This window comes from Sinocyclocheilus rhinocerous, unplaced genomic scaffold (genome assembly GCF_001515625.1).
Source record: "Sinocyclocheilus rhinocerous isolate Xijiao unplaced genomic scaffold, SAMN03320098_v1.1 scaffold19, whole genome shotgun sequence".
NCBI lineage: Eukaryota > Metazoa > Chordata > Actinopteri > Cypriniformes > Cyprinidae > Sinocyclocheilus > Sinocyclocheilus rhinocerous.
Window position 1 is genome coordinate 1,567,323 of NW_015638975.1, and position 27,747 is coordinate 1,595,069.

At 41.0% G+C, this 27,747-nt stretch overlaps 2 protein-coding genes across 2 annotated transcripts in view; one reads left to right on the forward strand and one right to left on the reverse strand.

Annotated features, from left to right (window-relative positions):
* LOC107750609 (probable E3 ubiquitin-protein ligase HERC1) overlaps positions 1-22,620 on the forward strand; it is a 60,424-nt gene extending 37,804 nt beyond the window's left edge. The window contains exons 47-76 of the mRNA XM_016566099.1: positions 91-291; positions 440-614; positions 844-1,111; positions 1,303-1,322; positions 1,403-1,539; positions 2,283-2,483; positions 2,574-2,704; positions 2,880-3,091; positions 4,287-4,407; positions 4,511-4,657; positions 4,789-4,890; positions 7,163-7,336; positions 7,447-7,764; positions 7,858-7,923; positions 8,047-8,172; positions 8,334-8,472; positions 8,564-8,745; positions 8,870-9,025; positions 9,455-9,577; positions 9,691-9,793; positions 9,906-10,075; positions 10,196-10,334; positions 11,493-11,662; positions 11,765-11,934; positions 12,058-12,223; positions 12,341-12,417; positions 12,505-12,757; positions 20,245-20,397; positions 21,566-21,871; positions 21,968-22,620. Coding sequence (XP_016421585.1) covers positions 91-291; positions 440-614; positions 844-1,111; positions 1,303-1,322; positions 1,403-1,539; positions 2,283-2,483; positions 2,574-2,704; positions 2,880-3,091; positions 4,287-4,407; positions 4,511-4,657; positions 4,789-4,890; positions 7,163-7,336; positions 7,447-7,764; positions 7,858-7,923; positions 8,047-8,172; positions 8,334-8,472; positions 8,564-8,745; positions 8,870-9,025; positions 9,455-9,577; positions 9,691-9,793; positions 9,906-10,075; positions 10,196-10,334; positions 11,493-11,662; positions 11,765-11,934; positions 12,058-12,223; positions 12,341-12,417; positions 12,505-12,757; positions 20,245-20,397; positions 21,566-21,871; positions 21,968-22,153 — 4,892 coding nt within the window. The 3' untranslated portion in view covers positions 22,154-22,620. The remainder of the gene's footprint in view (positions 1-90; positions 292-439; positions 615-843; positions 1,112-1,302; positions 1,323-1,402; positions 1,540-2,282; positions 2,484-2,573; positions 2,705-2,879; positions 3,092-4,286; positions 4,408-4,510; positions 4,658-4,788; positions 4,891-7,162; positions 7,337-7,446; positions 7,765-7,857; positions 7,924-8,046; positions 8,173-8,333; positions 8,473-8,563; positions 8,746-8,869; positions 9,026-9,454; positions 9,578-9,690; positions 9,794-9,905; positions 10,076-10,195; positions 10,335-11,492; positions 11,663-11,764; positions 11,935-12,057; positions 12,224-12,340; positions 12,418-12,504; positions 12,758-20,244; positions 20,398-21,565; positions 21,872-21,967) is intronic.
* Positions 22,621-23,255: 635 nt separating this feature from the next.
* LOC107750610 (gamma-secretase subunit Aph-1b-like) lies at positions 23,256-27,011 on the reverse strand. The gene is made up of 6 exons (XM_016566100.1): positions 26,899-27,011; positions 25,917-26,087; positions 25,138-25,211; positions 24,943-25,065; positions 24,746-24,873; positions 23,256-23,369 (listed from the first exon to the last, which is right to left on the reverse strand). The coding sequence occupies exons 1-6, from the start codon at positions 27,009-27,011 to the stop codon at positions 23,256-23,258; spliced, it is 723 nt and encodes a 240-aa protein (XP_016421586.1).
* Between the last annotated feature and the right edge of the window lie 736 nt (positions 27,012-27,747).

The window sequence follows — 27,747 nt, forward strand, 5'->3', positions numbered from 1 at the left end:
CACCAAAAAGGCATGTAAAGCTAGGATTATTAACAACCACTGCAGACTGTGTTTTGGTCAATGTGTCTGAACACACGGTTTGCCCTGCAGAAGACTGGGACATGTTAGATGTAGATGATGCAGAGCGCCTGACGGGTGAGGAGGAGTTTGAGTTGCTCTCTGCTCCGATGGGTCTCAGTGAACGCAGACCCGTCCCCGAGGCTGTCCATTTTCCAGACACCGACCCTCTTGGAGCCTCTGTTGCCATGGTCACTGCCACCAACAGTATGGAGGAGACACTCTTGCAGATAGGTACAATAACAACACCAATGTGATTGTGTGACCCTGCCACTGTAGTGGTTCAGAGAATGCATCATGGCTTTAAATGCTTGTAATTTTACAGATATTGTTGTTTAAGATTTGTATATGAATGTGTATCTCCATGTAACTCCGTCTATAGGTTGCCAGAGCTCAGTGGATAAGAGCTCATCAGGTCGCTTATCTTTGGGGGAGCAGGCGGCAGGTCTGCAGACGTCTGCTGATTGCCTGGTGGCTCTGAAAAGAGTCACTGCAGCTGCACAAGTCCTGTTAGCCAGAACAATGGTCATGAGAGCGCTGTCCCTCCTGTCTGTTAGGTCAGTGTGTTTAGTGATGTGGCTATTTATGTATGCGATTTTAATAATAATTATTATAATATCCTTATTGAGTAGCATTACCAAATAAAAAGTGTAAATTTAGCACTGTAATATATTTAGTAGCGCTTTTTACTAAGCCATATTTTTAGGCTTTTTTAAGTTTTATTTCAATTAATATTTTATACAATTATCATACGTGTTTTTGCTAACTCATATTTCTGCTCTTCAGTGGCTCTAGTTGCAGTCTAGCAGCAGGATTGGAGTCTCTGGGCTTGACAGACATTAGGACTCTGGTGCGTCTGATGTGTTTGGCTGCAGCAGGTAGAGCTGGACTTTCCACAGGCCTTACATTAGGCCCTGGATCCACTGAGCGCCCGCGAGGGGCTAGCAAGCCAACCAAACCTATTTCTTGTTTGGCGTACCTCAGTACCGCAGTTGGCTGTCTGGCATCGAACAGCCCCAGCGCTGCCAAACTCCTGGTCCAGCTGTGCACTCAGGTATCCAGATGAAAAGCTTGTAAATAGAGAGACTACAAAAAGCGCTACATCTTTTTTTTTTTTTTTTTTTTTCTCCCCCTCCCACAGTTTAACATGTTACAATAATAAAACTTAACATCAACATTAATGTTATGCAATATCAACATAGTACAAAGGACATTACCTTTAAAACAAAGTGGTTCTCGGAAAAGACATGTGTCTTTAATAAAGGGTGAGTTCCTCTCTTTCTCCTAATTAGGCTTTTTTCTTCACCCACTGAAATGTGATGTTTATGATGATGTTTGTTTTCAGAGATGACACTTCGGACGAGTGCATGGGTAATCTGGGGTCTCCAGGCGATCCAGACTTGGCTCCAGTGGCTTGGAGTGTCAGTGGGAAGTACTTGGCTGCTGCCATGGACAAAATAGTGAACATTTGGCAAGTCAATGGTGAGTCGCTCACCATCACGATATACACTACCGTTCAAAAGTTTGGCAGACATTACTCTACATTACATTAGTCTTAATTGTCACACAATCCTTCAGAAATCCTTCTAATATGTTGAATCGGTGCTCAAGAAACATTATTATGAATGTTTCAAGATTCTTTGATGAATGGAAAGTTTGAAAGAACACGTTCAGACATATTGAAAGTATATCGATCAAATATCGATTTGATGGCACTGACACTATCAAATGAGAAATGAGAAGTAAATTGAGCTAAAAAATGCCACTATTGTCTAATAAAAATATTAGTTTCTTTAAAAAAAAAAAAAAAACTTGCACTACTTTTGAACAGTAATGTGTGTTGATGTCAGCCAAGATTAGATTAGAAGAGTTTTTATTATTATTATTTATTTATCAGTATTGGTTGATATTGGATATTTAATTGTGCTGCTCATTTGTTTGTTTTTTTACATTTAGATTACCTTTGCTTCATCTAATGCACACTTCTTTAAAAACGGCTAAAAAAAAAGTGTGTTCCAGCTGCATTATAATGTTGTAATTCCTAAATTCATTTGTAGCAGTTGAAACAACTGATAGTAGTTCTCAGTGTTTTTAATTTATTTAGACAATGAAATAAATTATACACATTTTAATGCCAGTCTTTTTTCGGTCATGACATGAAAATAATTATTGGCTTATAAATATTGAGTTTTAATATTGGTGCATGTTGCGTTTTTGCACACAAGGTGGGAAGGCCTTACTGGACCTGCAGCCTCATTGGGTGTCATCTTTAGCTTGGTCAGAAGAGGAGGCAGGGTCACTGTGGGGCGGGGAGCCTCGAGAACTCCTGTTGGTGGGTCGCATGGATGGGACACTGGGACTTCTCGAGGTCCTTGATGATTCTGATATGCAGAGAACTGAACTCCAACACTGCTTCAGGAAAGACGGTACTGACAGTTTTTATGAAACTGTAAACAAGATTACTTTTGGAAACTTTTCCATGTGTGTGTATCCATGTTTGTTGCTCTTCTCTGCAGTGGCTGTGATGCAGATCGCATGGTACAGTGAGGATCGTCCCTTTGCAGTTGGATATGCTGATGGGAGGCTTCTGATTGGCTCTAAGGAGCCTTCAGAGAATGGATCTGTGGTGGTTATTGATGCCCACAAGGTTAGAGTCATCATGATTCATCATAAACTGACACACACATACATAAGCATACAGATGCTGTACTTTCACGCATTCTTGTATGTAATATTTAATGTGTTAAGAAGTAATTTAACATGCCTTCATCGGTTCACTGACAGTCAAATCTTTGTTCTCTATTTGTGTGTTGTGACTATAGGAAAGCATCAGTTCATTGCGCTGGGCTCCTGGTGGGCAAGTGTTGCTAAGCTGTGCTAAAGAGGAGATTGTGCGTTTATGGGCGGGGTCGGGGACAGGTTTGGGTCAAAGCTGGACATGTCTGCAAAGCATCACCCATCCTGCTGTTGTTAATGCTGTTGTCTGGTGCAGCCTGGCCGGTCAGGGACCTAAACCTCTCAACATGTTTGCCACGTATGTCCAGACTGAGAGTACTCTAATGCATGAGAGAACTGATTCCAGTTGTGCTTTATTTAACTAGGGAAAATGATAAACCAGCAGAAATACACTAGCATCCAAATTCTGGGGTCACCTTTTTGAAAGAAGTTTCTTATGCTTACCAAGGCTGCATTTATTTGATCAGAGATACTGTAAAAACAATAATGTAGTGAAATTTTATTATCATTTAAAATAACCGTTTTCTATTTTAATATATTTTAAAATGCAATTTATTCCTGTCATGGCAAAGCTGAATTATCAGCGGCCGTTATTCCAGTCTTCAGTGCCACATCACTCTAAGGGGGGCGCCAGCATCAGTTAATTCAGAGACGTTCCCTTGAGAATTTATGAATATGAGTTAACAAATCTTTAGCCGTCAACTAGGGGGCAATCTGACTCCCACTGCTAGTCGACAGTTAGAGCAGAGTTGGCTCGAGTATCAGTCACTCTCAGTGTTGCCAAGACCGCGGTTTTCCCGCTTGCCTCGTTTTGTAGTTTTGAGTAGCAATTAGGCGGGTTTTGTTGTGAAAACCTGGCAACCCTGGTCAAGTTTATTGACAGCGTAAGATGATTTACGATTAGCCGTGTCGGAAATCCAACCACGGATTTGGATGTTGGATGTTGGGGGGGCGCGATTGAAATTAGACCAATTTGGGGGGGCGCATGTCCTAAAAGGTTGAAAACCCCTGCTCTAATATGTTGATTTGGTGCTCAACAAACATTTTCTTACTGTCATTGTTAAAAAAAAAACAGTTGTGCTGCTTAATATTTGGAAACCCTGCTACTTAGTTTCTGGATTATTTAATGTATAATAAGTTCAAAAGAATAATATTTATTTGAAATAGGTATGTTTTGTAACAATGTAAATCATTTCAGTTCAATGTATCTTTGCTGAATAAAAGTTTTCATTTCTTAAAAAAAAAAAAATCTTACTGACCCCAAACATTTGAACAGTAGTTCAAATAATGTTAGTAAATTTACATTCTGCAATATATATTACTGTCTGCTGGTATATAAACAATATATTTTCTCAGAATAATAGCAATTAATTATTTATAAATAATAAACTTTTTTCATGAAAAACTCTGCACTGTGAAGTATGTCCTTAACCTAAATTGATATGATCATAAAAACCATTGAGGGATGTGCACTAAAAATCTTTGTCTCACAGATGTTGTCAGAGCGGTCTGGTATCTGTGTGGACTGTACCGCAGGACCCCTCATCATACTCACAGTCCAGCTCTGCCTGCCCTGATGCCTGGTGGGAATCAGAATCCAAATCCAAACTGATGGTAATGTGTCCTTACTTATGAGCAATTAAAATCTTTGAATGCTTTGCTATCTGTGCTTCCGTATCAGTTAGTATTTGTGTTTATGTGTGTTATCTCTGTCCAGCTGGAGCCCCAGCGGTGTGAAGGAGCAGTGTGTGTGTTCCAGCTGCAGGGTCATTTGACTCCTGTGCGGACAGTAGCGTTCAGTCCAGATGGGCTTGCTCTTGTGTCTGGAGGGGTTGGCGGACTTTTGAACATCTGGTCATTGCGGGTCAGTGTCTACCATGGACGCACACTTCATAAGTGCATACAGGCTAACTTACAATCCTAACAAACAAACTTCAAAGGATTCACTATAGTGTTTTCATGATGATACGCTTGTCTGTATGTTTATACGTGTAGGATGGATCAGTGCTGCAGACGGTAGTTGCTGGATCCGGAGCGATTCACAGCACAGTTTGGATCCCTGACGTAGGTGTAGCTGTTTGCTCCAATCGCTCAAAGGTAAAATAATCCCGAATGTTTAAATTCTAGTTGATTTTCATTCATTTTGATGAGTTTTTTGTTTCTTAATATCTAGAAAAGATGGGGTTTTTTTAACTCCGTTTTTATTCAACCTGTTTTTAATAAACAAAGCACTTATGGTTGCAAAACACTTGTATATCATAATTAAAGGTCCCCTGAAGTGCTTTGAAACACGCAGCATTATTCTATGTGGTGACGTAATTTCGACTTGCGAATGATCACCTCCGTGCGATCGTGTCTCTGGACGGGAGCCCCTGAAGTGCTTTGAAACACGCAGCATTATTCTATGTGGTGACGTAATTTCGATTTGCGAATGATCACCTCCGTGCGATCGTGTCTCTGGACGGGAGCCAAAGTCCAGATCAGACAGTGCGCACTGCCACGGTTCGCGTGACACAACGTGAAACCAGACCTCATTTGCCCCAATCAAAAGCATATTTACACTGTATTTACTCTAATCTGAATCGTTCCCTATCGCCTACATTGTACACTACGTGTCATTCACTGTACAGGAAATACTACAATATGAACAAGCGACCGATCTCAGCGGCAGCTTCAGCGTCTATTTATAGTGTAGGGCCTCGGCTTCTAGAGAGCGTTTAATTGGTCAGAAGATGTGATGAGAAGATGAAGTACGATGTGAACTCAAAAAAATCCGCAGCATTATTCTATGTGGTGACGTAATTTCGACTTGCGAATGATCACCTCCGTGCGATCGTGTCTCTGGACGGGAGCCAAAGTCCAGATCAGACAGTGCGCACTGCCACGGTTCGCGTGACACAACGTGAAACCAGACCTCATTTGCCCCAATCAAAAGCATATTTACACTGTATTTACTCTAATCTGAATCGTTCCCTATCGCCTACATTGTACACTACGTGTCATTCACTGTACAGGAAATACTACAATATGAACAAGCGACCGATCTCAGCGGCAGCTTCAGCGTCTATTTATAGTGTAGGGCCTCGGCTTCTAGAGAGCGTTTAATTGGTCAGAAGATGTGATGAGAAGATGAAGTACGATGTGACGTCAAAAAAATCGTTGAGCCGTTTTGGCGGAAGTGATGAACTAAAAGCTTTGAATGCTTACATCTTCTAAATGCAAATTTTGTCACTGTTTTGGAGGCTGGAGCACACTGCCTTATAGATAACCTTAAAGTGGAAGTGAAGCCAGTCAGTTAAGTTAACATTATTTAGTAAAGTGATTTCCACTTCGATTAAAAAATATATAACAAACATGATTAATGTAACCATTTTAAAGAAAAAAGGATGTTTTGTTATAGCTTTTAGAGCAAGGGCGCCGCCATCTTGCAGTACCACCGCGTGTGACGTCACGGGGTTGGTTCGCTCCGATGGCCAGTGAAGTAATAGAAGCATTTCTTTACATTTTGATCACACGAATGTTATTTTAACACACAAATAATTTGGTTTTCACCATAATTTGGATGAATATTCAACATCAAACTGTCTATATGCTAAGTTTTGATCGTGGTATCCCAAACATTGTTTTCATAATGCCAGTCTTCAACCCCTAATACTGCTCGGTCCCATCGCCGTATCGGCTCAAATGCATAGGCAATTGCACTTATTATGGACTTAACAGTGCTTTCAATGTAATCTTCCTCCATTTCAAAACAAGCGTGTGTTCAAAATGTAAAGAAATGCTTCTATTACTTCACTGGCCATCGGAGCGAACCAACCCCGTGACGTCACACGCGGTGGTACTGCAAGATGGCGGCGCCCTTGCTCTAAAAGCTATAACAAAACAACCTTTTCTCTTTAAAATGGTTACATTAATCATGTTTGTTATATATTTTTTAATCAAAGTGGAAATCACTTTACTAAATAATGTAAACTTGACTGACTGCTTCATTTCCACTTTAAGACTAACATACTGATTACTAACACCACATAAAACTTTAATTTTGATTTCATGGGGACTTTAAATATAAATAATATAGATTAGTCAAATTTAATTTAAAAAAAACATGACTGTGCCTAACATGAAGTACTGACATTAGCATCAGATCCAAACATTAAAGGAAAGACCGTAGAAGGAAAAAATTCCTTCTTAAAATTAAATTAAAAACAAAATTTAAGGAGCAGTTACACTATATTCTGTTTTTTTGCTGGATGTATTAACATACATTAAAGTTATTTTCTTTAAGTATATATATTTCGATTGGTGCCCATTGCTGTTGACAATATGCAGAAAAGATGTTACTTAATAAAGAAAATTATTTGTTCTGCAGGATGTGCTGGTTGTTAATAGCTCAGCAGAGTCCATGGCAAACAATCACGTGTTAGCAACTTGCCGCACGGCGCTAAAAAAGCAGGGCGTTGTTGGACTGAACATGGCTCCATGCATGAGAGCCTTCTTGGAGAGACTTCCCATCATGCTTCAGGAGCAGTATGCGTATGAGAAGGTACATACAACTACTAAATTATTATATCATTTTAGCAAATACTGTGCATGTAAAAATGCAAGAAAAAGGGACATCCTGTTGATTATACCTGTTTTGTTTGTGTGTTTCAGCCTCATGTGGTGTGTGGAGAGCAGCTCGTCCACAGTCCTTACATGCAGTGTCTGGCGTCTCTGGCGGTGGGTCTGCAGCTGGATGCTCTGCTGTGTCACCCTCCTGTCCCACCTCACCTGGCCCACTGCCCACCTGAGCCTGGCTCTTCCTCCACCCCCTCATCTGGATCCTGGGCCAACAGTGAGTGGGCGTGGCTTCACTGCTTCTCCACCACCGTCAAAACAGCTGAAGCCCTCGCACGCAGACACACCTTCCCCGAGTCCTTCATCGTCCCGGACCTGGAGCCTGTGGCCAAAGATAAACTGGCACTGCTTATGGTGAGAGAAAGAACATTCAAATGTCCTGCTGATTTGATGGTGAAAAACTGTGCTGCTCTTAATGGTGATGGCCTTTTTAAAAATCACACACAGGACAACAGCAAGTGGGTGTCTGGGATGGATGAGCAGATCATGTCATGGGCCACTTCCAGACCAGAGGTGAGAGCAAATACAAGCACTAGAAAACACACACAAATATATTTATTGGAAAATATTTTATAATATATAATTGTGTGAAATTCAAAAGGGATATTCAAAGGTTTTTCATTTTGCGTTTTTAAGGACTGGCACCTTGGAGGGAAGTGTGATGTGTTTTTATGGGGCGCTGGCAGGCATGGGCAGCTCGCCGAGGCCGGGCGAAACATTCTGGTGCCATCTCTTGCTCCCTCTTTTTCTCAGGCCCAACAGGTATGAGTGTTCACAAACACACACATAAATTTCATTAAAGGGATAGTTCACCTTCAGTTGCTTTAGGTTTGATTTATTTATTTTTTTTAAATAACATGCTGTCGTAGAAATTAAATAAATAGAAATTAGTTTTATTAATTAGTTAATTTTTTTATTGTCAGGTTGTTTGTGGGCAGAACTGCACATTTGTGATCCAGGCTAACGGAACAGTGTCTGCATGTGGAGAGGGCAGTTACGGCCGCCTCGGACAAGGAAATTCAGATGATCTGCACATCCTCACTGTTATATCTGCTCTGCAAGGCATGCTGCAATCACACACAAACTCTGAATGACTTTCAATGTAGTTGTTCCCTGAATGTGTTAACAGCAAGAGTGATGTGTGTTTGTGAAGGCTTTGTGGTGACCCAGCTAGTAACGTCCTGTGGGTCTGATGGCCATTCGATGGCTCTAACTGAGAGCGGTGAGGTGTTCAGCTGGGGAGATGGAGATTACGGAAAACTGGGCCACGGTAACAGTGACAGACAGCGCAGGCCGCGGCAGATAGAGGCGCTGCAGGGAGAAGAAGTGGTGCAGGTCAGAAACACTTGTCAAATTCACCCTCACTCCTAAACGCACCCAGATGCCTCTCCAGTTCTCCTCTTCTTCTAAGGTGTGTATGATGAAGTTTAAGTTCATCAGAATATATGTTTGTGCCCAGATGTCATGTGGATTTAAACACTCAGCGGTGGTGACTGCAGACGGAAAGCTCTTCTCCTTTGGTAATGGAGATTATGGCAGACTGGGACTTGGAAACACCTCTAACAAAAAATTACCTGAGAGAGTCAGTGCACTAGAGGGCCACCAGGTTGGCCAGGTAAGAAACTCTAATTTGAAGTCCTCTTATAATTATGGAAATTATATATATTTTGTATATTATTATATTTGGTAACACTTTATTTTACGGTGTCCTTGTTACACGTTACATATACTTGCTTACATGTACTTAGTTAATTAATGTTACTTAATACCTATGTATAATTGCACTGTAACAAGGACACCTTAAAGTGTAACCTTATATTTTATATTATATATTTGACATTATTATATTACATGTATTAAAAATGAATGAATGAATATCTTTACATTAAGGCATTTCTTTTATCCCCTTTTGCTCATATAAATGTTGTATATTTCCATGTTTAAATTGGACTTTAAATCTCAGATTCTCAGTGTGGACATTTGAACAGCCTCTGCACATACACACAATTTTATCTGATGTTTATTGTGATATGGTTGTGTGTAGGTTGCATGTGGGCTGAATCACACTTTGGCAGTATCAGCTGATGGAATGACCGTCTGGGCGTTTGGAGATGGAGACTATGGCAAACTGGGACTGGGAAACGCTACAGCCAAATCCTCCCCACAGGTACAACTACTGATACGTTAATGTGACAACACCATCACAAGCAGGTAACATTACATGTCATAAACAAAACTCTGTCTTCACTAAATTAAGTCTGTGGGTTTGTTATTTTATAGAAAGTGGATGTTTTGTGTGGAATTGGAATAAAGAAGGTGGCATGTGGTACCCAGTTCTCTGTTGCTCTAACCAAAGATGGAAACATGTACACGTTTGGGCAGGGTAAGCCATCTGCAGATGTACTCGTCTCAGGGAGATACTTCTATAAACTGTTTGCTGAATGTTAAAGCAAGTCCAGTGGTTTTGTTTAATTGTTTTTGCTTTAATGTGACAGATCGCTTAATCGGTCTGCCGGAGGGTCGAGCACGAAATCATAACCGGCCTCAGCAGGTCCCTGCTTTAATGGCCGTGTTTATCGAGGATGTGGCTGTAGGGGCCGAACACACGCTTGCTCTCTCATCAACTGGAGATGTTTATGTCTGGGGGAGCAACTCAGAGGGACAGGTGTGTGATTGTTAGGGGGGTTAATAGGCTAATTATGTTTCCTATTTTCCATTGGTTTTATGTATTATCTAAATAATAGCATGGACATTTATCAGTTTGTGTTGTTGTATTTTTTATTAGCTGGGCTTGGGCCACACAAACCATGTCAGAGAGCCAACCTTCATCAGTGCTTTACAAGGCAAAAACATCCAGCAGATATCTGCAGGTCGCTGCCACAGCGCAGCATGGTCTGCACTGCCTGTGCCGCCACGTGCTCCAGGTACAGACACATACACACTGGCTTATTTTTGCAACTCTCTCACATTTATTATTATTATTATTTATTTTTATTGTTTTTTAGAGTATAATTATTATTCAGTATTATTGTATATTAGATATAGATTTTTTTTATTGCTTTCAAGTTGGCTGTTCTATTACTATAGTAATTTAATATTATTGAAAGAATATAATTATTATCCAGTATTATTCTTAGTTCTGTTATATAAGAGATTTCTACAAATCTGTAATAAGGGCATCAAAACAAACTACACACTAAAATTTAAAGGTTTTCATTTATGCAAAATCAAGGCTTAAAAAGGCTGTAATTTCATTGAATAAAGATGAGCGCTGCATGTTTCTAAGTATGGTGCTGCTTCTGCTTTATGTACTGCCATTACTGGGGAAACCGCAAAATTTCTGCCGTTTCAAAAGCGCCACCTGCTGGCAGAGAATGAATCAGCATTTTCAATCAGCCCATCTGCTGTTTTTGTTCAGACCAAAGAGTAAATCCACCCATATTTTACACGCAGACACAGTGTTGTAAATGTGAACCTGTGGATTGACAAGAAGCTAATGCTAATTCATTATAAAAATCTAAACAATTAAGATATATTTGTTATTAAATTAATATAATAATTGATTGGTAATAATTGTTTAAATTAATACAATAATTGTTACTTTTCAATCCCTTTTCTTAAATAAATGGTTTAGAGGCTGAAATGTGAAGTTTATCATTTTATAAAACTTTTGTGAAAACCTGTATCTGAACTGCCTTTTTACAGTCATTTTACAGTTTAATATGTTACCAAAGACATTGCCCTACCCCGCTCATATGGTATTAATTTTATTTGTGTAGGTCTTAAAAAATCTTAAATTTGATTTAAAAAATCCTGCAGATACCCTGATTTTACATAAATAAAAACCTTTACATTTTGGTGTGTAGTTTTTTGATGCCCTCATTACAAATTTGTCAAAATCTCTTCCTATGTGACGTTTTGTTACTTTTACATGAATTTGACAGACCTGTTATTTGTATATTGACTTAAAAATCTCTAAATGGGGGGCACAATAAAATGTTTTATTTCTGAAAATAATCAAATTAGACTTAAAAAAAGCATGTAGCTGTGATGAGTTGTTGAGATGGAGTGTTTGTGTTCAGGTTCATCAGTGCCTCTGCAGCTGGGCTTGCCCGTGTGTGTGCCTCCTCAGTACAGTGCCCTAAGAGAGGTCAGTATGGAGGCTCTGAGAGCCCGACTGCGCCTGCTCTACCACTTCTCTGACCTCATGTACTCCTCCTGGAGACTGCTGAACCTCAGCCCCAACAACCAGGTATACCAACATGTCATGTTTGCATCATTTTGTCTCTCTACTCTGAGTTTGTTAGGGGAAAAAAACACTGTCTGATTCAATCATGAATCATTTGTGTTTCAGAGCTGCACGTCACGCTATAATGCAGGTACATGGGGTATAGTCCAAGGTCAGCTGAGGCCCTTGCTGGCCCCTAGAGTTTACACACTGCCCATGGTGCGCGCTATCGGGAAAACCATGGTGCAAGGGAAGAACTACGGCCCACAGATCACAGTCAAAAGAATCTCTACACGGTCAGTCATGTTTAGAGTTGCAGCCAGAACACTGGAGACATTCTTTGCCTCCTTTTCATTCAAGTTAGAACATAAGAACTTCTTAAATCATTTTCCCCCCTTTTTAATGTCCTGTTTTCTCAGAGGAAGGAAGTGTAAGCCCATATTTGTGCAGATCGCCAGGCAGGTTGTGAAACTAAATGCATCTGATCTGAGGCTGCCGTCACGAGCCTGGAAAGTCAAACTGGTGGGAGAGGGGGCAGATGATGCCGGAGGGGTGTTTGATGACACAATCACAGAGATGTGCCAGGTAGGGTAATGCTGATGGAGATGTGTGTATAACCCCATTATGGCTCAGGTCTCATTGAATGGCAAGCCTTATAAAAAATGACAAGAGCGTTAAAGTGGTTCATGTCGCTCTGTGTAGGAGCTGGAGACAGGAGTGGTGGATCTTCTCATCCCTTCTCCCAACGCCGCAGCAGAGGTGGGCTACAACCGAGACAGGTGAGCACCGACAGACAATTGTCTGAATATTGTATTTCACTAAACTAATAAACTGATCAGGCTTTCTTGATCTTTGTGTGTCTTCAGGTTCTTGCTGAACCCCTCAGCCTGTCTGGAAGAGCACCTGCTGCAGTTCAAATTCTTGGGTATTCTGATGGGAGTGGCCATCCGCACTAAGAAGCCTCTAGACCTGCATCTCGCTCCAATGGTGTGGAAGCAGCTGTGCTGTATTCCTCTCACCCTTGAAGATCTGGAGGAGGTGGACCTGCTTTATGTACAGACTCTCAACAGCATCTTACATCTGGAGGACAGCGGCATTACAGAGCAGAATTTCCATGAGGTGCAGTGGATAATAAAATACTAGTTTTTACTCTGTTTTTTCTTAGAGGATAATATAAGGAATCAGATCTTCACCAGGGGGCCTCAACATAGTTCCAGTGGGCCGCAAGATGGTTTACAGTGACATAAAATATGCTTTTAAATAACCAAAAATTTTAAAAAATGTAGTGAAAAAAAATATCAGATTTATGCTGAACTCATATTTCTTATTTTAATTAGTTCCCTCAACAATGTTTATTTTCAAGAACCAGAATTCCCACAGCCACGTTCCCAAAAATTTGATCTGTAGACTTGGAAAAGTCATGAATATTAAGCTGCAGTCCGTAAGTTTTTTCTCTTTATCGCCATCTCTGTTTAAAAACCTGGAATTGCAGCTGTGTGCGGAATTATCTAGCTTGCGTGGGTTGTGAGTCGGCACGGCTCCAGCGCGGATGAATCTAATGTTCTGAAGAGTATGTGTGGCAGTCAGTCACCGCACCGGTGTGGATATTTACTGTAATTCGCAATCACAGATTCTAGCCTACGTCTTGGAATATGACCCAAATAAGAATTGTCACCATATATTGCCATCTGAACAAGTAAGTAACAAGTCTGCCACGTTTGTTCTGACCAACTGAGGAAAAAAGCATTACCATAAATCTCGCTACCAATGGTGATTAAATCTAAAGATCGGTTAGCACATATCACATCAAACCGTTCAAATTATTATTATTGTTATACTTTATTCTCAAATGATTAATGTTAACAACATCAGCATTGGTGACTATGAGTATAGTGTGTATTAGTGTGTAGATTTCAATTTCTGCACAGTCTAATCTAATTGTCATACTCTTCGAATTTCATATTAAGAAATTATTTTAACCCAAAAAGCAAATTGTGCTCCCTTCAAACTGGTTTTCTTTCAAATACAAATCTTTGTAATCCCAGGCTATCTGTAATCAGAAGCACATTTATAACTGGAATATAATTTCATTTCATTTCATGTTGCAAAAAACTCAATACTTTTGGCACAGTACAATGAACTGGGTCAAGTCCTTGTTCCACACACCAAGATGAAAAAATCCTCCAATGAGCAGCATAAAGCTGTCGTGTTGAAGGAGCCCTAGCGTTACCAATAGTGTTCAGAACTGCTGGCTCACAATCAGTTAACTGAGATGTGGACCCACTGGCCAAACCTAAAGCTGAAGACGAGCTGGATCCGGGTGCCAAACACGGCCATTCAGCTGAGAAAGGAGGTCCTGTCTGATGGGAATCTGCCACGGCTCGCCCTGTAACAGACTGAGAAGAAGAGGAAACCACGGCCTGGCTGGCCAACGAGGTGCCACTAAAAGCACCCTGTGTTTAGACAGAAATATTCGGTGTAGGGTCTCCCATAGAAGTGGAAAAGGAGGGAACGCATACAATAGGCAGTTCGGCCACTCATGAGCTAATGCATCCTGTCCCAATGGGCTGGATGCCTCTGCCCTCGCAAACCACCAACGGCAATGCGTGGTTAGCTCAGAGGCAAATAGATCGACCTCTGCCTTGCCGAACTGTTGCAATATCGGTTGCACCACATCCGGGTGAAGCCTCCATTCGCCCGGAAGCAGTAGATCCCTGGACAGAGCATTCACCACTTGATTGTCCGATCCTGGATTATAAACTGCCTTTAATGAAGCCAGTCGGCCTTGAGACCATCTGAGGATCTTGCGAGTTAGTTGTAAAGACGCAAGAGACCTGGTGCCGACCTGGTGATTCAAATGAAAGACTGTTGACGTGTTGTCGGATCAGTCAAGTACATGGCGGCCTAACAGATTTGGTAAGAAGTGTTGTAGCGCTAGATACACCACCTTCAGTTCCAGAACATTGATATGTTATAAGGCCTCCTTTGTTGACCAGCGGCCACCAATCCCCCTCTGGTTCCATGTTGCCCCTCATCCTGTTAGTGAAGCATCAGTTGTGATCACTTCCCAATGAGAAGGCACCACTCCTAGTGGCACTCCAGCCCTCAGAAATGTTACCCGTTTCCAGGGTTTCAGTGCTCTGACACAAGCAGAAGAAACAACAATCATGCGATGGCGATGTCTCGTTGAGTCTAGCCCTAAGCCAGGGGTGCCCAAACTCGGTCCTGGAGGGCCGGTGTCCTGCAGAGTTTAGCTCCAACCCTAATCAAACACACCTTTGTAAAAGGACACCATAAGGTATCCTTGCCCCCAGACGGAAACAAGTCAACAACTGAAAAATACTGACTGTTCGAGTGTGAGACAGTGTGGCAGACATTGTGACAGAATTGAGCGTTATCCCTATGAAGGTTATGGTCTGCTTCGGAACCAAATGACTTTTTGTTTCTTTCACAGTAAGACCTAGCTTCTGTATATGATCCAGAATAATCTTGGTATCGCTTAGCGTGTGCACTTTCGTTGGGGCACAGAGCAGCCAATCGTCCAAATAAGGCAGAATCCTAATGCTTTGGACCAAAGAGGAGACAGAGCAGCATTCATGCATCGTGAAAACCCGAATGGCAGGACTCTGAACTGATAGACTTGACCCTGAAAACGGAATCTTAGGAACTTGCTGTGGTGGGGAGCAATGGGAACATGGAAGTAAGCATCCCTCAAGTCTACACTCACAAACCACTCTCCTTTCATCACAGATCGAAGAACGTCGACTGTGCGTAACATTTGAAAACAAAGACACTTTAGGAACATATTGAGGCGTCGAAGATCCAGAATTGGCCGGAAACCGCCATCCTTTTTTGGAACAAGGAAGTACGTTGAGTAAAAACCGTCCCTCTGTCTGAGAGGGGAAACTTTTTCTATGGCTCCTTTCAACAACAGTGAACAAATTTCCATGGAAAGGGCCATTGAACTGGTTACATCTTTGACGACTGTCGGAAGAATCCCTGAAAACTTTGGAGGCCGGCGTTGGAACTGCAAAGTGAATCCCCTGTTCAGAGTCGTCAGAACCCAGGGGTCGGATGTTGATGTTTCCCAGTAATGTAGGTGCTGTGCAGTGAAACGACCGACTGCCGGTCCAGAAACCTCAGGGTTTCTGGTTTCTGCCCTTTGAAACTGCGGGGGGGTGCGGGGTGCTGACGTGGCCCCCCCTTGATGGTGGTGGGGAAAAGGGCGGGTATCTTTGGCCACTCTGTGTTGCTGCGGCATCAGAAAATTGAGGACCACCATGGTGACGCAACCACTGCTCTGAACTCGAGTAGCGTGGGTGAGCTGGCGTCAATGGCATCCTAAAAGGAGGAGCCCGCGGGACCTGAGTTAACTGTCGTGTGGCCTCTGACAACTTAATTCTCTTTTCTAATAGTTCAGAAACGTTGGGGCCAAAAAGATGTCCCGATACAATTGGTAGTTCCCTCAATGTCTTCTTACAGTCTTCAGGCAACCTTGCCTGAGCAAGTCATACCTGTCGTCAGGCTGTTAGAAGGGTTGCTGAAAGTGTCCCAAGTTCACGCTTTACATGACCTATAGTCAACAGGGCAGTCTGTAAGAACTGAGGTACAGAGGAGTCAACATTCACTGACCCTAATGTGGTGTTACAGGCGAGCAGCAGCTGGCAAATAGTATTCTCCGCCCGAGTTATGTAGGCTACGGACTCATGCTTTTTTCAATAATGTGTCAGTACGACCACATTGGGCACTTGGGCAGCGGACATTGCCTCTAAGCGCTTCATCTGGTGATACCACCAATGCTGCCACCGGCTGTTCAATTTCAGGTGCCCGACCTACTCCAATAGAGTCAGCCTCAGCCATTGAAGCAAGAGTGCGGGGCTGTCTTTGACCTCCTTTTAGGCACATTGGAGCCTGTTAATTCACTGGAGAATTCAGCCACAAAGTCTTTGTATGGAGGCATAGTAAACGTATTATCAGCATTTTGCTTGAAGAACACATTAGTTTGAGCAGGCTGAATAGAGTTATCAAGACCCAAATGAGCCACTGCCATCTGTAGAATCGAAAGAATGTCATCAAGAGAAGATTGGCCTGCACTTGATGAATGTACAGACCCACCGCTTGAACCACCAGCAGCAGACAGGCTGGAGAGAGCATCCTGTGGGGGGCCAGGCACATGGCAGGATCCACCAACTCTTCATCAAGGAAATGTGAATTAGATGCACTCATAGATGGAACGTCTAAGTCGATAGTATTTGGGGGTTGGAAATCAATCTCGTTCACTGAACTCGGTGGGCGCAGCTGATACCGGGGGTTGTAAAGACTGAAGAAGACATTTCAACTCTGCCATCTCTGAAGAGAGAGTGGCAACAGCCTTCGATAGCGAAGTTTCTGTCTGCGGTGACTATTTCTTTTTGGTCTGCGGAGCGCCAGCAGCTGCTGATGGGCGACGTTTTTGAGCACACTGTGACGCTGTGCGAGGCTAGCAGACGTGTTAGGATCTAGCTCTGCAAGACGAAGCTGTCATTTTGACAGCGGCAGCATGGCACAATGCAAACATGGATCAGTCAACTCTTCCTTCAGATGCTGAATCCCCAAACACGACGGGCAGCGATCGTGTCCATCGTCGGGAAGAAGTGCGTTTAGGCACAGTTTGCAGCTTGGTGGAGAGACGGAGATATGAGAGCTGTGAGCCATGACTCTGTCAAAACACGTCCTCGGTAGCACCGTAGGAACTCAAAACTGATATAACACGCTCGCAGAAAGATCAGGCGTTGATAAAATCTTCAGATAGAAAGATTTATAAGAGATTTTTAAGAGAGAGGAATCGCATGTGAATTATCAGAACTGCCTTTGGATAGTACCGCGGGGCAAAGGAGAGCTTGCATGAAGGTGAGTAGGTGACGAAATCAATGATAAATAGGTCAGCGTGGAAACGCTACCTAAGTGCGGTCGAAACCAGCCACCGGATAGAACCTTGAAGCACAGGGTCTCGCCGACACAACAATGTAATAATGTATACTCACGTAATGAAGAGAGGGAATCCAAAATATCTGATGATAGTGCAGGGCGCGCTGTCACAGCTTGGGAGGGTGAATCCTCGCAACTCAGGTAAGCTGCACGGGACAGCACTAATCAACGGCCTATCATAAGCGAGAAAGCGAAAGAGGCTGGGCATCGAGCTGCTGTGGTTTATATCCTCGCATCTCAGTCTACGTCATGACGTGACTCTGTTGGTATTTTTTTCTCGACCTATCTAGCTGGCGCTGCGATTATCCACTAGTGCTTAGCACCGCCTCTGGCGGTCAGGAGGAATGAAACAGAACACCAGTTTCAGCGATGGGGAACGTTTGTTGCTCGTTTTCTGTATGTTTTAATCCCAAATTGAATGACCATTTTGTTTGTCATACTACTAAAATAACCAATGTGAAGAATGTCATGAATATATCGTGTCGTTTCCCCCACACAAAAGCGTAATCGACATTAATTGTCATTGTCACATAAACTTGTATCAAATTTAAGGACATAAAAAGACTTAAATGCCTTAAACGGCACAAGAAAAGACTTTTTTCAAGAGGTCTAAAACTTGAGGACGGAAAGACAAGAATCATGATGGCTTAATGTGATGATTAACTTCATAAGGGTATGATTTCATTGCCTCGATTGTAAAATTTCTCATTATTGCTGCTTTTATTCTCTCTATATTTAGTTTTTTTTTTTTCCTTCTGCTTATTTGAAAATATTTTCATTTTGTAAATACATTTACATACTGCCCTAGTGTGCAGTGCGCCGACATGTAATGCCATTGAGTTTTGGGCGTCCCGAGTTCAAATCCCGGCTCAAGGACCTTTCCCAATCCCACCCTCTCGCCCTCCCCCACTTCACTTCCTGTCTGCTCTACACTCACCTATCGTAATAAAGGCAAAAATTCCCCAAAATAAATCTTTTAAAAAAAAAAAACATGTAGAAAAGGCGATTACAATGCATTCGAGCTTAAGCTACTTTATTGTGAATGAAAATTTCATACACCTTACAGTCAAAAGGAAACTAAAAGCATATGAGCCCAATAAAAGTGACATCTAAGACGGATACCACTGGAGTCAGTGGTCACCTATGTGTTTAAAATCATCCAGAGCTTCCTGTAGCATAGATTCAGAGATTAGTGGTTTTATTGAAGAGTGGCCACTGCATTCATCAATCAAGCCCAAGCAGTTTAAATATTTTCCACTGGGAAAATTAAACTGTTACCCTAGGGAGAGTTGAGGAGGATCTTTTAAAAGACAAGCACACATGAATTCAAACAAAAACAACGTTACTCTCCAGGGTTTGATCGCCAGAGAATTAAAGATCTGTTGTAAAACTGATGACAGGATAGTGGCGGATCATTTGAGCCTAACTGGCCATCTAAACATAAAATACAGGGGGAGAGTAAACAATTTAAGGCCAAACCTATACAAAACCTAATTTAAAGGCACAATATGTAAGATTTTTTTTATTAAAATATCCAAAAACCACTAGAACAGTGTTATATATTTTGCTGACTTGTGGTATGATTTCATTGAATAAACAAACAAAACAAAGTCAAAACTCAGCGCGGGTGTTTTGACATGAAACTATCTCTGATGAGAACCTCCTGCCCTCAGAAAAGTTTTCATGGCATTTTCATTTCATCTTGCCTACGTATAATGTCTGATAATGTAGCGTTAATGAGCGCAATACTGCTTTATGTACAGTCGTTACCGGGGAAATTATTTGTGCCGTTCCAAAAGCGCCACCTGCTGGCAATTTGCTGTTTTTGTTCAGAACAAATAAAAGGTGCCTTCAAAAATCCAAAAGATTAACAAAGCAAGATGTGTGTGTGTGTGTGTGTTAAAGTAAGATAATAATTTATACTTTTGACTAATCCCTTTTCTTAAAAATAGTTTAAAGACTGAAATGTGAGGTTTATCACTATTTAAAACTTTTTGTATTCTTTTTGTATTTCAAGTCTTAAAAAGCCTTACATTTTATTTTAAAAATCCTGCAGATACCCTTTAAATGCAATCCAGACAGGTGGTTCTTAATAGCACAATAACATCTGATTTAAAGTGAAGAACTAGAAGTATGTATGTAAACGTGTATTTTACCACAGTTGTAAAGTGCTGGAAAAGCTTGAAAATGCACCTTGAAAGTGCTTGAATTGTACTTTGGAAAAGGTGTAAGAACCCTGATTTAAAATCCCTTTAACCATAAATGGCTAGGAAAGTCATACATTAATTGGTAATTATCAAGAACATGGTTATTAAAACTTGCAGAATTACAGACTTGAATTATTTTTATTATTTACATAAATATTGTTATTATTATTACTACTACTATTATTATACATATAATTAATAATATTTATATAAATATTTAAGTATTACATTAATTTGATTAATTTCCTAGTTTCTATAAATAAAAGCGGTTGAAAATGAGCAGAAGTAACTTGGGGGATTTCAAATGTTAAAATGTCTACTTAAAACATGGACTCATAGGAAGTTCTTTTTTAATTGGTTTAATTTCTTTTACTTTATTACTTAGTGTATATTTCTTTGTTCATTTGTTTTTCTTTTTTTATATATATGTAGATGATTCCACTGGACTCATTTGTTGGCCAAAGTGCTGATGGGAAAATGGTTCCCATCATCCCCGGAGGAAACAGCATACCGCTGACCTTTTCCAATAGGAAGGAGTATGTAGAGCGTGCCATTGAGTATCGCCTGCATGAAATGGATCGCCAGGTGTGCTCAGCTCAACTCTCATTTGTGTCTAAATCACTGTATCCTTTCTTTGAATATGCGGGAGTGTATCCACACCTAGATAATGACTTGTCATCTCATCCTGTTGTTCATCTCTTCTGTTGCGTTCCCCTCTGAACACGCGTTAGGTGGCGGCGGTGCGTGAGGGCATGTCCTGGATCGTGCCTGTTCCCTTGCTCTCCTTACTAACAGCGCGGCAGCTGGAGCAGATGGTCTGTGGGCTGCCGGAGATCAGCGTGGAGGTTCTGATGGGGATGAAGACCACAACTCCCATGATTCCACACTCAGTCACAGCGTCATCTAACTATGCCTTTGTCTATTTGTTTATTTTGAATATGCGCCCTCTAGCGGCGAAAATTACATATTGTGCCTTTAAAACCTGCTACAAAGGAGAAAATCACATATGAAAGTAGCTCAAGACAATTCTTTAGTATAAAACACACGCGCTCTCTTTGACATGGTTTCAGTGTCTCTCTCACACAGAACATGAGGTACAGAACAGAGAACAGAAAACAGAAGAGGAGGTAATTACAGAAAGTGCAAGATCTGCAGACATAAAATTCCTGTTACTCAGCATCCATTCTTATGCAGACTACCCAGACCACAGGCCTCCCAGAGTCCAGGGCTGCTGGCCGTGTCGTCGGCCTCCTGGCTCAATGAGCCGGTCTTTGGAGAAAGTCCTGTTTGTAGCTGATGGGTTATCTTGGCCTGTGATTGGCCAGCAAGAAGTCTTTATCTTTACAGGTGAGGCAGAGTTTGAGGTTCCTCAAAGATCCTCCAGCACACAAGTACGCCCAGGCCGCCATGACAGACAGTATGATGTAGGTCGGGACCAGACTGCCTTGATAGTGTGGATTCACAAATGTCTGTGTGGAAAAAAGTACCAATACAAAGATGAAAAAACTGTCTCTCACATGATGCACTTGTGATCAGAGTGAGTCAGCTGCTTGTGTCTACATGTAGAGCGTGCCATTGAGTATCGCCTGCATGAAATGGATCGCCAGGTGTGCTCAGCTCAACTCTCATTTGTGTCTAAATCACTGTATCCTTTCTTTGAATATGCGGGAGTGTATCCACACCTAGATAATGACTTGTCATCTCATCCTGTTGTTCATCTCTTCTGTTGCGTTCCCCTCTGAACACGCGTTAGGTGGCGGCGGTGCGTGAGGGCATGTCCTGGATCGTGCCTGTTCCCTTGCTCTCCTTACTAACAGCGCGGCAGCTGGAGCAGATGGTCTGTGGGCTGCCGGAGATCAGCGTGGAGGTTCTGAAGAAGGTGGTCCGCTACAGGGAGGTGGACGAACAGCAACAGCTGGTGCAGTGGTTCTGGCAGACGCTGGAGGAGTTCTCCAATGAGGAGAGAGTCCTCTTCATGCGCTTCGTCTCGGGACGCTCCCGTCTGCCAGCTAACACTGCTGACATATCCCAAAGGTTCCAGATCATGAAGGTGGACCGGGTAAGAATATGTCTGTTTTTATGAATGGACATTTATAGCCGGTGGAAAAGCGGCTAATGTGTGTTTATATACTAACGTGTTTTTGCTGTTTTTCAGCCATACGATAGTCTTCCCACCTCTCAGACGTGCTTCTTCCAGCTCCGCCTCCCACCTTACTCTAGCCAGTCGGTCATGGCGGAGCGGCTGCGTTATGCTATTAATAACTGCCGTTCTATCGACATGGACAACTACATGCTCTCCCGCAATGTGGACAACGCAGAGGGGTCGGACACAGATTACTGACCCCCCTGCATGCACACGTAAACACAGTCTGTGTAGGACTATTCGGTGCAGGCTTTTATGATTTTTCTGATTACCGATGTTTTCACATATACATCTTAAACACATAATGAAGTGTTTTTCTTTCTCTTTTGGTTTCTTAGCAATTAAGCTGAACTTGGGTGGGCCGCACAATCTGTTTACACACTCGCACATGTGTTGATGTATATTCCTTCTCTTTACTTTGAAGCGCAGTCTTTCTCCACTATTCATTCTTTTTTGGCTCTACCTTTTTTTCAGGATATTCTGCATGAAAGTGTTTTATTTTTAAAAAAAATGTATAGAATGACAAAAAAAGAAAAAAAATTGTACATTGTGTATAATGCTTCATTAGGAGATTGTTTTACATGAGTATCTGTATTTATTTGAATTTTTTGAACCGCCTACACCAGGTTTCTTATGTCAGATGCAATAAATGTTTGAATCTGAAACAGCATTTTTGTTGCATTTTTGCTCACAAATTCAAAAGCACAAAATGACCTGGAAAAAAAAAAGCCAAAGTTTAGGTTTAAGATTATTTTTTTATTATTTTATTCCACACACTTTAAATTGAATGTAACAGTAGAGACATTTATAATGGGATTGTAAATATTTCTTGAGCAATAAATCATATTTCATCATTCTTTCTGAAGGATCATACAACACTGACTGCTGAAAATTCAGCTTTTCCATCAAAGGACTAATGAAAGTTTAAAATATATTAAAATAAAGTTAAGTTCTATTTCATCTAAGTCAACACGCCACAGTATGGGTCAGCCTCGCTAAGGATGAGCTGTCAGGAGACGGTATATCAAATTAACCACGCCCCGCTTGCAATCACGGTCTATAAATACAGGTGCGATGTAGCCGGCGCTTTCTCTTTTTTGCCTCCTACTATCGATGAAAGCTGTTTGATGGTAAGATTTCGCTGCGCGTTCTTTTGTTGTATCTGGCTGACCGGAGTCTCTTTATCCGCGAGGCTTTAGACTGCCGCGTTGGCACGTGCTTTTTGTAAACAAGCGCGTTGTGAGATTAAAGGAGCCTCTTCGCCCGCGAGGGTGAACGCTACCGTGGTTGTGTGTGTGTTTCACTTATAAAACGTAAGGTGACCTCCAGCACACAAGTACGCCCAGGCCGCCATGACAGACAGTATGATGTAGGTCGGGACCAGACTGCCTTGATAGTGTGGATTCACAAATGTCTGTGTGGAAAAAAGTACCAATACAAAGATGAAAAAACTGTCTCTCACATGATGCACTTGTGATCAGAGTGAGTCAGCTGCTTGTGTCTACTGCTCTTCTCTGAGTAACGATTACTGTTCGTGAGGGAACTGCGTTGATGAAAAGAATTAAATTGAATGCAAAATTAAGATGAATAAATGTGCCACAATCATAATGAAAATAATCAAAATAAAACTAAAATCACAATACAGCTTAGCACAGTAAATGCTGCTTCTGAAGAAATCCATCTCTGTACGTGCAGTGAGTTTAATGTGAATTTTGGGATACAATGTTTGCACAATTTCCAACATTTCTGTGTATAAAAGTTCACTAGTATTCTGCCAAAATAAAAGCCTGAAGTTTTGAAAGTGAAGAACTTAATATTATTCTGAAATATTAAATATTAATATTGTTCATATATATAATATATTAACTAATAGTATTATATATTAACTTGCATAATTGCATTACATAATTAAATATACATGATATATAATTTAATTATCAAACAATTATTATTTTTTTACTTTACAGGAAAACTGTAATTTAAAACAGAAATATATTTATATCTTAATTTTTGTAAATGGAGTTAAAAATATAATAATAATCAATAATAATATATATATATATATATACACATATAAATAAATATTAGGGCTGTCAGTTTAACGCGTTAACTTTATTAATTAGTTATGAAAAAATAACGCACTGGCCCAGACCTGTACATCATCTTACATTTCATACAGTCAGTGTTGCCAGATGTACGATAATTATCGTATTTGTACAATCATTTTGACCTCTATACGATGTACGATCAATAATGAAAAAAATCCCATGTACGATAATTTGTAATTTTATGACAATTCAAATGATGGTAGTTGTAGTCATAGGGCTTCTATACTCATACACGAAATCAGCTCATTACAGACTCTAAATGCGCTCGTGCACACCTCAGAGTGTGTTAAGAATGCAGGAGGGTGCCCTGCTTTAAAGCCAACGAGCACTATGTTGCGGTCCATGATGGCAAGAACCCCCTCAACATCTGGCAACACCATAGACTGTAGGGCAACACGCAGGCTTCCGATGACAGCGGCTCAGATGTGGAGTTATCACCGCGCTGCGCCGCAACAGCTAAAGTCTGTCTACACTTGACGCGACAAAGCGAGTGTTAAAAATCATTTTAACACGTCATAAATAGAACGAGGCATAAGTTTACTGTCGGGGATGTGTAGTGTCATGTCGCACTGCGCATCCAGTGCAGACAGTCACTGATTATAATGGGTTATAAATATACATACATTATATATATATATATAGTTTGGGAACCGCTGCATTACTTCATGCTGTGTTCACCTACCAGACATGATACTACTAGATGACTGATGACCACCGCTCCAAGAGCCCACCATCTCTGTCGCTCACATGACTCGAAGAAAACAACCCCCCAGAACATATGCAGCAAGATAATGGCCAGTGTCATAAAAGCTGTGGAGAGAAAGCATATGCTGAATGCTTGAGTCACTCAATATGATTCTCAGGCTGGCATCTCATTACCTGAGGATATGAAGTAATGTTGAGAGTCGCCATGGATACCGACGGTTCCCGGTCCCAAGGAATCAGAGAGTATGTTGACCACAGAGAACGCTCCGCTCATGAAGCCAAAGCCCAGACCGGACACTGCAAACCAACGACACACACACTTAAACACTGGCTGTTTATTGGACTACTTGAAGCATGATGGATGTTTACCATAAGCTAGCTGCCGCATGGAGATGGGCATGGTGTCCTCCTGACTGAGCGCCAACAGGCCTTCATTTGCTTTCCTGGGAGAGATACAATAACAGACGTTAACAACAACCCTCCAACACAACACCAACACTGAACGCCAATGTGATTCACCAACGGGATATTTTAGTTATTTAAAGACCCCATGGAATCTGAAAAGGGATTGTTTAATAATGTTTTCTGTCTTGTGTTGAGTGTTTCCTACTGAAACAGGAAGATTGGGTGAGACAGCGCAACAGTTTTTTTTTTTACAGAAATTAAAACTTTTGACTGACAGAAATACTTTGTAACATTATAAATGTCTCGACTATTTCAAATAAATTCTGTTCTTTTGAGATTTCTAATCATCAAAGAATCCTGAAAAAAAAAACAATGTATCACGGTTTCCACAAAAATCTTAAGCAGCACAACGGTTTTCAACACTGATGATAATAATAAATGTTTCTTGAGCACCAAATCAGCATATCACAATGATTTCTGAAGAATCATGCGTCACTAAAGACTGGAGTAATGGCTGCTGAAAATTCAGCACATTTCAAATGTGTTTATCTAAAAGTGAAGTGTAGGTTCAAGTGTAAACTAGCATTCACATGACCTCAAAGCAAACACACAAAATACAGCCCTGCCACTGTTTAGTGTTATATTAATGCAGTCAATGCTCAAGAACACGATATTCCATTATATTTAGGTTTATTGATTATGTGGCTCCTTTCAAACACAGAAAATGAACAGTTAATTCTTACTTCAGCAATCTGTAGTAACCATATCTGAATGCCTCCTGAAGCAGCACAGAGAGCACAACCCCGAAGATGAGCAGCCCTCTCTGCTGAGCTGCACTGTTCTTGTTGCTGATCTGAACTGTGATGAACCACACAAGAGAGGACAGCAACAAAGACACCAGCCAGAAGAAAGCCCTGAAACAAACACAATCATGTTACAAATACTGTCACATATTTTTTTTTAAACTGCTCAAAAATTCCCAGTCACCAAAACCTTCCCTCCCCATTCCATTGCTTGCTAGTGCTCTTAAAAGAGTAGCTAGTTCAAAAAAATAATAATAATAATAATTCCTATCATTGTTCACCCTCTTGTTCAAAATATACACTACTGTCAAACGATTGAGGTCGGTAAGATTTTTGTTTTTAATGTTTTTTAAACTAGTCTTACCAAGGCTGCATCGATTTGATCAAAAATACATTGAGAAATATTATTACAATTTAAAACAAATAATTTCTCTAAATACATTTTACAACCGCAAGCCGATTTTTTCAGCAGCCATTATACTACAGTTTTTAGTGTCATATGATCTTCAGAAATCATTCTTCATTGTGCCGTTTCATATTTTTGTGGAAACAATTTTTTTATGAATATAAACTTTAAAAGAACGTCATGTAAAAGTCTTACTCTCACTTTTAATCAGATTAATGCATTCTTGCTGAACACAATTATTAAAGAAATCTTACTGACCCCAAACTATTCGTTTAAATATCTTTCAATTTCCAAACTTCTCTTTGCATTTAAAGTTGTTAGAGTTTAAAGTTGTATCTTGTAATGATATTTCTAAGCCTCCTAAGCCTCAGATTTGTGTAAACAAGCAGCAGATTTGAAGGCAGTTCTGAGCCCAGATACAGTGCTGTATGTGCTGTATCTATAAAAACAGGCTGTATCACACTGAACCGCACTCACAGCGGGGGATGAGGGAAGCCCATCTGCCCAGAAACCTACCCTGCTATGAGGAAGATCACGCGCAGCGGGTCCCTGGCGATTGTAAACAGGAACAAAGCGACTGCTGGCCCGAAAGCGATGAACGTACAGCCGAAAAACACCGCCACTGTCATGATGGAGCGCGGCTAACCTGCTAATTCACTCAAATGACTGCCGCTTCACGCAAATAAGTGCCCTCAGAGGCTATCAACACACTTCATCCATGAGTCTACGGCTTTTAATCGCTTCGTATAAGCACCATATACCAAGAGTTAACGAGGCGTTTATTGTGCGCGTTTTCTTCGAAATAGGTTGACTGGGTTCAGCTCTGCGCTCCAAACAGTCCAGCTCAACGTCTAAGGTTAACCTACTTCCGGTTCCTTGTCATGTGACCCGATGTGTTTGGGATCAGTTTTCTTACCTCATCCACTGAATTCCTTTTCTTTCCAGAATTATTTAACCCTGCTATTGTCCTACGAACTTGACCCAAACCTATTTTGAATGCATGAATTCTTGTTTACAGTGCAACAGATCTAAATATCCACATTAGACACATAAATAAATGCTGTTCTAAAAAGATTAATATGGTCAAATTAGCACAATAAAAAAATGTCTCTTTTCCTGGTTAATTTCATTTTTGGCATTACAACACCATATCATGAACAGTGTTTCATACACACTCACATTAAGGCAAATGTTAATTCATTTTAATAAGTTATTGCAAATGTTCCAAAGTCATTCTTTATATTTGTATTCACATACTTCAATATTCATTCCATATAACACATTTAAATAAATCTACTCTTCTTGTCTAAACCTACGCAATATAATAAATATATAAACAAAAATCCTCCAACACATTTTCTTAGT